Genomic DNA, 9,862 nt, shown 5'->3' with positions numbered 1-9,862 from the left:
AACAAAATTTCATAAAGAAAAAAACAATTCAAAATAATAAAGAACAAAAGGTATGAGTATAATAATGATTCTAACATAACACTAAGCCAAACACCAAAAAAACAACTACATATGTGTGTATGTACAACCACACACACACATACATATATACATATATACATAAACATTTATAAATGGATGCTTATCCTTTGCCGGTGTCCTGCCCGGTGGAGTCGCACGCGATACAGAACGAGACCAAACGCGATATCAGCACGTCTCCACACAGTAAACAAAATCTATCTGTATAACTTTCCGTATCGTTGTCGTTCTGTTTGCCTGTCGTTCTATCATTCTGTCTGTCTTTTGTTTGTTCGTGTCTGTCTGTCTATCTGTCTATCTATCGTCTACCGTACTGTCTGTCTAATGCACTAGGTTTGACAAACTTTTTTTTTCTATTTGGTTAATATAATTTTGCGGCACCTTGAGTGACCTTTGTTAAAAAGTAATTTTAGACAGTTATTACATTTTGATGAAAGATCATGAAAACAATTTTGCTTTAAGAAAAGCATGCACTTAGAATTGTGCATGATAAGACCAGTAAATAGGGTTAATATTGATATCATGTTATCTGTTAGAGAGAAAGTATGGAAAATATGGCAAAAGTTTACTTTAGAAACATCATCATCCAAGACTATTGCATTTATTGTCTTTCTCCAGAATGGCGGCAGGGTCGACTGACCAGAATCATCCTCCAGGATGAAGACGTCACCACAAAGATCGAGAGCGACTGGAAGAGATTGAACACACTGGCGCACTACCAGGTTGAACAACGTTTTCTGGCAGCTGCTCCATTATGTTATGCAAATTTACTTGTCGCATACTGTACAAAAATGGAGATGCTTTTTTTATAGTTCTCATTTTCCATCTCAGGTGACAGATGGGTCTTTGGTGGCTTTGGTGCAGAAGCAAGTATCTGCTTACAACATCGCCAACTCCTTCACGTTCACTCGCTCTCTCAGTCGATACGGTAAGCCGCAGTCTCTCGGATCGCTTTACGCCCCACGATCCTCGGCTTTAGCCATGTTTGTTTAATATATCATGGATTCTTTCAGTGTTTTGTGTCATACCACATGCCGCATATTTGGCTCAAATGGGAATCTAAGTTCTTTTCACCAACCATTCTTGGCTGAAGTCATTTTGTCTGAGCTTTTCAATTAAATAACACATACTGTAGGCTGTGCTTCAAAACCTAGTAAGCTAAACAGCAAAATTGGATATCATAGACATGCTCTTAATGTTCAGGATGTCTGAAATCAGTCGTTAACTGTAAGAGGATTCATTTCAGTCATAATGATGTTTATACTGAGCTTTTCAATTAAATAACACATACTGTAGGCTGTGCTTCAAAACCTAGTAAGCTAAACAGCAAAATTGGATATCATAGACATGCTCTTAATGTTCAGGATGTCTGAAATCAGTCGTTAACTGTAAGAGGATTCATTTCAGTCATGATGTTTATGTAGACATCTATACTTGTAGACAATAAACGTTGATTCGGCTCTGAGACACAGCTATTAGAAAGATAATGATTCAGAAACAGACTGATATGTAAACTGCAATGCATTGTTAAGAAGCAGATTGAAGTATATGCTCATTTGGATTGTATATATTCAAATGTACATAGAGAGCCTGCTGAGGACATCTAGTAGTCCAGACAGCCTTCGATCCAGGGCTCCCATGATCACCCCTGACCAGGAGACAGGCACCAAACTCTGGCACCTGGTGAAGAACCATGAGCACGCAGACCAGCGGGAGGGAGACCGTGGGAGCAAGATGGTGTCTGAGATTTACCTGACACGCTTACTGGCTACCAAGGTACATAAACATCCTATACAGATAACGTGTGTGTGTGTGTGTGTTTTTTAAAGCAATAAGCCACTCAAGGCTGTACGTTACAGTGTTTTACCAGGGTTAAAGGATTATTTTAGCCAAGAATGAAGCTTCTGTCATAATTTATCATTAACATCAACCATTCAAAAGTATAGATCCAGAAGATTTTTTTTAATTATTATTTTATTCAGCAAGGATACATTAAATGGATCAAAAGTGACAGTAAAGACTGCTACATTATGAAAAAATATATATTTAAAATAAATTTGAATAATATGAATAAATATATTTATTTAAACTTTTTAAATATGTTTATTTACATTTTCAACATTGATAATAATAAAATATATTTCTGAATGCTCATGTGACATTGAAGACTGGAGTAACGGCTGATGAAAAATCAGCTTTGCATCACAGGAATAATTTACATTTTAAAATACATTCAAATAGAATACAGTTATTTTTCAATTGTAATAGTATTTCACATTATTATTGTTTTACTGCATTTTTGATCAAATAAATGCAGACTTGGTGAGCAGAAAAGACTTCTTTCAAATATATATACTATATATATCTCACTTTTGATCGTTACTGTAGCATTTTTGAAAATAGATTGAATGCAGCTAGGTTTCGTCCGAGGTATAGATGAACTTAAATTTGGTCTGTTCGAACACTAATAGAGACAATTCTTCAAAAATGTGTGACTTTGTATTGCACTGAAAAAATAAAAGCATACAGTTTTGCTGCAAGAAGAAGATGAGTAAATAATGGCATTTTTTGCAATGAACTATTTGCACAAAATGAAGCAGAATGCTTATAGAAAGTTGGAAAAATCTGATTAAAAATCATTTGATATCCATAATATCCAAAATAAAGATTCAAAACACGTCAATTAAAACCTCACAATTAGCATTTTATTGAATAAAACGTGCGTAGTGCCTCAAAAATCCTGACGTGTCAGCACATATTTTAGCTGAAGCTTGTTTAAACTCTTGTGTCATGTTTTTAGGGCACACTGCAGAAGTTTGTGGACGATCTTTTTGAGACTGTGTTCAGTACGGCCCATCGCGGCAGCGCTCTCCCACTGGCCATCAAATACATGTTTGATTTCCTGGATGAGCAAGCAGACAAGAGACAGATCACCGACCCGGACGTACGGCACACCTGGAAGAGCAACTGGTGAGATACCGAGCACTTCCTGTCTTTGACCTCATTTTCTGCAGCATCTGTTTCGATTGTTTTGAAGCCCTGCTGGGTTGCCAGTTCAGTTCCATTTGTTTCTTGAATGCAGTACGCTCTCAGAGCAATTGAAAAAGAATGAATTTTAGTGCGATTCAAGACAGACCACTATCACTAAAAAGCCTTTTGGATGTAATCAGATTATATTGTCTCTCTCTCTCTCTTTCTTTCTAAACCAGCCTTCCTCTGCGGTTTTGGGTCAACGTGATAAAAAACCCTCAGTTTGTCTTTGACATCCACAAGAACAGTATTACAGATGCCTGTCTGTCAGTGGTGGCTCAGACCTTCATGGACTCCTGCTCGACGTCTGAGCATCGCCTGGGCAAAGACTCTCCGTCAAACAAGCTTCTCTATGCTAAAGACATCCCTAACTACAAGAGCTGGGTGGAGAGGTACAGACACATGCCTCAAAATACCACAGACTTGATCTGATTGGTGTAGCCTTGTAATTAAACATCTAGAATGGTTGTACTGTTGGTTCAAAATTCTGTCATTATTCACTCACCTTCAAGTTGTTCCAGAATTATACCTCTACCAGGGTTATTATAGTTTACTAAAACTAAAACCATAAAAAAACTGTTGAAATAAAATACACTTTAACTGAAATAAAATATATAAAAAGCTTAAAGCTTATTTTATTTCAGCTAGTTGCCAAGGCAACATTTCTCATTTTCATTTAATTGAACTTGAATAAAATAACTTTTATTTTAAGTTATTTTTAAATTAAAAGAAATGAAATTAATAAGAACTTTGAATAAAATAATACAAATTACAAAAACACACTACAAAATTACTAAAACTTTAACTGAAATGAAAACAGAAAATAAAAACGAATTCAATATATTAATAAAAACTATAATGACACAATGATATTAAATTAACACTGCACTTAACTCCACTTGTAAATACATTTAATACATTTCTTTAGATCCCCTGTAAGCAATAGTAATACTGTACTTGCCTTAGTAGGCGCCACTAATTAATAGTTTGCCTTACCGTCTTTTACTAGGCTGCAGAAACTGAAATTCATTTTTTTCCAGTAGATTAACTCCAAACTGTTCATTTGCAATGCAAAGCAGATGATTTTTAACCAGGGTATTTATGTGTGTGTGTGTGTGTGTGTGTGTTTTCAAGATATTACCGAGACATCAGCAAGATGCCAAGTATCAGCGATCAGGACATGGACGCCTATCTAGTAGAGCAGTCCCGTCTCCATGGCAACGAGTTCAACACACTGAGTGCGCTCAGTGAACTGTACTTCTACATCAACAAGTACAAGGAAGAGGTGAGACCTAGGACTCTTTCATATCCCGTTCTAAATGTTACACGTTTACACCGAATACTAGCATACTAGCATGTTTGCCGGGTTTAAAGTACAAAGTGGTTGGTTTTTCATTTTGTGAATTAAGCGTCATCTCTGCTAAACTAGCATTCAGTCAGATATCAAAGCAACAACACCCAATTTCATATTTGTAACTCTTTTCCACCAGCGTTTTTGAAAAAAGTTGCCTGCCACCGCCAGCATTTTTGATGATGATGCAATACATCAAAATAAAGAACAGAGCCTCTACTTTTAAACAAAACACTCTGTTTTATTCTAGCTTCAAGCATCCTTTTTTTATTAACACTTGAATGTAGGTAAGTTTTATGAAAAAGAAAGCAACATTTTGAGCAAAAAGCAGAGAAAATCGTGTTTTTATCAAATACTACTTCTGGATCATATTCAGTAGGATGATCAAAGCAAAGATGCAGTAGATCGCTTCCATCAACACCCCCAAAGCTAGCACAGTACTTTACCACTTCCTGGATCGACATTTCACTCGGTAACATTAGGCAGTTTTCATTTATATGCTGTTTATTTTAGATGATTGCATTGTTTTTCATATGCATATGCATACATGCGAGATCGCTCGTTTCTGCGTCTTCCTCGCATGTGTTTTTGATCGGCACATTCTAGACTCATTCAGGAGATGCATAATAGCACTCCCAAACGTATAACAGCGAGAACGCGGAAACCCAGAAAATTCTGTGTTTCCCGGAAAATTCCGTGTTTGGTGGGGAAAGAGTTAAATAATAAGTATACTTATTAAATATGTATATATAAATATTTTATATTTATAATGTTATACAATATTGCATATATTATGTATATTATATACATTGGATATTATAGATAGTGAATTGGTGGGTTTTTGTTAAATGTGAGCCAAAATCATCACAATTAAAAGAACCAAAGACTTAAACTACTTCAGTCTGTGTGCATTGAATTTATTTAATACACGAGTTTCACAATTTGAGTTGAATTACTGAAATAAATGAACTTTTCCACGACATTCTAATTTATTGAGATGCACCTGTATATAATGTATGTGTAATGTGTATATATATGTATGTATGAATATTAAAATATGATTTAATATATATGTACAAATATGTACAAATATATAAGTGCAAAAAAAGAAATTCATGTGATTCATGCAGAAGCCTTTAAATAAAAAAGTTTGTAAGATCATGAGAAACATAAATCCTGGTAGTGGTTGTGCAAATTGCCATAATGGTATTTTAAAGATGCATGTGAGATTTGAATTGAAATGCAAATGTTGTTTCTGTATTAGTGGTTTGATCTTGACGAATGTGCGGTGCCGTATCCGATGAGGTCATTTATCATTGTCATTATGAGCTCTAGTGAGCGTCCGCAAACTCTCACGCGCAGAACAATGTAGAATATTGAATTATTACATGGGTTCGGCCTTCAGTTAATGGCCTCCCCCTCTCTCTCTCTCTCTCTCTCTCTCTCAGATTTTGACAGCGCTGGACAGAGACGGTTACTGTCGCAAACACAAGCTACGACACAAACTGGAACAAGCCATTTGCCTGATGTCTGGCAGCAGCTGAGGGTGGTGACTGATTGGACGGGACGGGAGGGGAAGCGTTCAGGGGGTTTGGGGGGAGGGTTGAGACTGAATTGATGGAGTCTGGCAGACCGACCCGTGTTAGGTGAGGCTAAAACACTGGACAATCAATTCTAAAGGAACCACAGCACAGCATACGAAGCCCAATGTTTTTCTGGACCAGAACCTGTACGCCCTCACTCCCTAATACCCGGACCGAACGCAACGCCGTTCATATCGGCCTGCCTAACAAACTTCGACACGGACTACTGTGGATCAGATACATTCCAATGAGGAAAGGTGCACATGCTCTTGCCTTGGAAGCCAAATTGCCAAGATAGTGCCATGGAAGAAAATATCTATCTTTCTGGGAGAGAAAAGCAGCAACATGTTTTAATAATGCATTCGGCGGGTAACCTGAAAACAATTCTTCATATCGACCTCCGAGAGACGCCTCAATCACAATCGTGCAATGAGCTCCATTAACAGAAATGAAGATATTTATATCAGAATGAATCAATAATTGAGAATTGTTGGGGGAGAACTGCATTATGGGTAGTGTTGAGGCTGGGCAGAATGGGAGGAACCTTCTCCTCCTCGTCTCGAAATTGCCATAGACCCATAAAAGCGCCTTTTCTCTCATTTTCGTTCTTTTTTGTGATTATGGAGCCAAATGGACCTCTACTTGTCAAGAGGTATGGATCAGCATCTTTTGAAGCTTGCCTTTTCGTTGCGTCCGGATATGACTCCCCAAACCCGTGCCGAAATGTACCCCGGGATGGGCGTTCATCCCATGTGGGTGGACATTTCTGCTCCCTTTGCTTTTTTGTACACCGCTGTGTTACTGTGAGGTTTGGAGTGTTTACTCGGATTCTGCGGTTCTTCAAGACTGCATTTGCGAGGGCCAAGTTTTGTCCCTTGATGACAGGCATCTTTAATGTAGTAGATCCATCTAGAGCAATAACTCTCAAATTTACCTGCAAGCCATGAGTTTAAGTTCCCTGTGTGTTCAAATTCACTGTCCTGACTTTAAATTTTCAATGTTAGCAGTTGGCGAGTCACGCTCCTTTTCATTTCCCTGTTATTGTTCTGTCCAAACGGCAGCCAAAACGCGTTCACAATGCCAAGCACAACGAAGGGATGACTGTTCAACTCTGATTGTTTTCTCGCCGTTTCAGCAGGCCAATGCAATTTTTGACATAGAAGTCTGCAGCTAGACAAATCTCGTCCGTTCTTCAGTCGTCCCCCGTACAACCTTATCAATGAACCGCGATAAGTTCCTGCTTGATCGATTATAAAGATTGTGTCAGTTCTGTCTGTATACACAAACAACAAGGCCTTAAGTCATTTCCTCTTCTCTTTATCAGACTTTCCTCATCTCCGTGACGGCGGCGGCAGCGCCCTCTGCTGCCACGGAGGTGAACTGCAAACCGTTATATTCCAGGTACTCGAATTGTGATACGTACGTGAATTTCAAAGTATTCTCAGCTATTTTCTATTCCTTGCTATATGTGGTTCTGAGTTCTGCCCTGTCTAGTTGCGTATCGAATGTGTTTTTGTGTTGAGTAAAATCACCGAGAATGTACAGCATGAATAACTGAGCATATCTTGCAAAAATCTTTGCCTCATTATACATGTTCCAGTTTTAAACGCAAAATACCTTCAGACGATCACAGCCAGGACTACAGGGAGAACCATTTGCTTTCAACATCGTCTTTAAAATGTAAAAAACCTACTTCACCAAGGTCAGTTCGAGTAAACAAACACCCATCGTAATATGGGATCATTAAAACAATAGGGAAATCCATCAGGGCCTTATTACTTGAGTTTGATGAGTTTGAATGTAGATATTCAATGACCATCAAAGTGATCACGTCCCTTTGAATACATCTTACATCGATAGATTTTGCCCTTTTTACCCTGTAGTAATGGATTTGCTAATAACTACTAATCGTGATTTGCCTTCATTTGGCTGCAAAAGAATAACTTTTGGTTTACTATTGGTAGACCGCGTCCTGCAAGGTCATGGTTTGAAAACTTGAGCATTTCAATAACAAGATGTATCTGGATATTTTAAACTTTCATTGAATGTAATTAAACCTGCCTTCAAATTCGCCACATGGATTTGGATGGGATAACAAGATTCCCTGTTCGTTTAGATACGGCATCATCAAAAGCCAAATTTTTGTTGCTGGAATTGTGAAGGCAGGATGTTTTGAACTAAATGTGGGGCTCATTAACATATGAAAAAGTTGCAGGATGGTAATTAATGAACACTGGTTTGTTTTTCTGTTGGGGGAATGGGGTCAGCTCATGAATCTGGTTCCGTTATGGCATTTCAACCTCTTGCAACACGATACATCAGGAATTACTGCCTGATGCCAAAGCTGCGTCGTCAGCAATGCAGGTGCGAAACCAATATCCGACATCTGGAACAAACCACTTTGAGAAATGAAATGCAATCGTAAATCTAAGTTTTAAAAAAAGCTGAAAAACTAAACATCAGTGGTTGGAATTTTTTGATTTAGCACATCTTGGTTGAAACCACACCATCAGGTTTACATCTGATTTTTCTATACTGTGAGTAAAGCCAAACGTACTGTGGGGGAAGTGGACTTAGCTTGGTCGCGTACATACTGCCTGTAAGATAACTCTGACTATCGATAAGTGCAACTGCCCACCGGGGTGTTTTTAGGTAGACTGGTGAAGACAGAGCTAACACTAACGACGCCTCGGCCGATAGCCATATATCAGAAATCACCCGTTTCGTACAGAAGAACTCGGAGCCAAATGAGGCGCTTTGCGGTTTGTTTTCATCGTGTGGTGAAACGGCATACTCTTAAAAGCACCTGTAACTTGTGAGGAGCGGAGCGGAGTGAGTGGAAAAATAACTGTGGTGTTTTTTTCAGTAGATACAGTAGAAGAAAATGTCTGTTTTAGATCCATAACTACATTTCAGTCAATGTTCTAGTTATAAAAGAAGAAGAAGAAGGAAAAAAAAAATTGTCTCAGATGAATTAATTCTAATTTATTTGTCGGTTTGTCTCTTTATCCCAAATGTTTTAATCAATTTTATTGTAACAGACTTGTTTACAGTTTCAGAAATATATGGAGTTTATTAACGTGTCTGGAGAGCTTTGTGACTGACTGGTTGATGGGCAACTGCTATGCCTAGTCCTTAATTCTATATAAATGTATAAATATATTTTGTATAATTATTGGACTGAAATGTTTTGTTTTTTAATTTTGTTTAAATTATTGTTTTAATTCCGTTTTAATGCTTTAAGTAGATTGAGGGAGTCGTGAGAAAGAGTCTAAAACGCTGGCTGCAATGAAGTGTTTTGTATATATTTGCACCTTTTTTTTTAATCTGTGCGAGGTTTTTGAAAGATTGGATTCAGCTTAATGTTTAAAGGACAAGCATGGTGTTTTTTTATTAAAAGATGTGTGGATGATGCTGTATATTTCTTGAATGTTTACATTTCAGTCAATGTTCTAGTTATAAAAGAAGAAGAAGAAGGAAAAAAAAAATTGTCTCAGATGAATTAATTCTAATTTATTTGTCGGTTTGTCTCTTTATCCCAAATGTTTTAATCAATTTTATTGTAACAGACTTGTTTACAGTTTCAGAAATATATGGAGTTTATTAACGTGTCTGGAGAGCTTTGTGACTGACTGGTTGATGGGCAACTGCTATGCCTAGTCCTTAATTCTATATAAATGTATAAATATATTTTGTATAATTATTGGACTGAAATGTTTTGTTTTTTAATTTTGTTTAAATTATTGTTTTAATTCCGTTTTAATGCTTTAAGTAGATTGAGGGAGTCGTGAGAAAGAGTCTAAAACGCTGGCTGCAATGA

At 37.3% G+C, this 9,862-nt stretch overlaps 1 protein-coding gene across 1 annotated transcript in view; it reads left to right on the top strand.

The window, feature by feature from the left end:
* Positions 1–9,471, top strand: part of LOC107734520 (plexin A3) — a 211,830-nt gene extending 202,359 nt beyond the window's left edge. The window contains exons 26-32 of the mRNA XM_016546492.1: positions 697–800; positions 910–1,006; positions 1,664–1,854; positions 2,879–3,048; positions 3,288–3,500; positions 4,243–4,393; positions 5,908–9,471. Of these exons, the coding sequence (XP_016401978.1) occupies positions 697–800; positions 910–1,006; positions 1,664–1,854; positions 2,879–3,048; positions 3,288–3,500; positions 4,243–4,393; positions 5,908–6,003 (1,022 nt within the window). The 3' untranslated portion in view covers positions 6,004–9,471. The remainder of the gene's footprint in view (positions 1–696; positions 801–909; positions 1,007–1,663; positions 1,855–2,878; positions 3,049–3,287; positions 3,501–4,242; positions 4,394–5,907) is intronic.
* The last annotated feature ends 391 nt before the right edge of the window (positions 9,472–9,862 follow it).

Source organism: Sinocyclocheilus rhinocerous, unplaced genomic scaffold (genome assembly GCF_001515625.1).
Source record: "Sinocyclocheilus rhinocerous isolate Xijiao unplaced genomic scaffold, SAMN03320098_v1.1 scaffold99, whole genome shotgun sequence".
In the NCBI taxonomy this organism is placed as follows: Eukaryota; Metazoa; Chordata; class Actinopteri; order Cypriniformes; family Cyprinidae; genus Sinocyclocheilus; species Sinocyclocheilus rhinocerous.
This window is presented reverse-complemented; position numbering and strand designations above follow the sequence as displayed.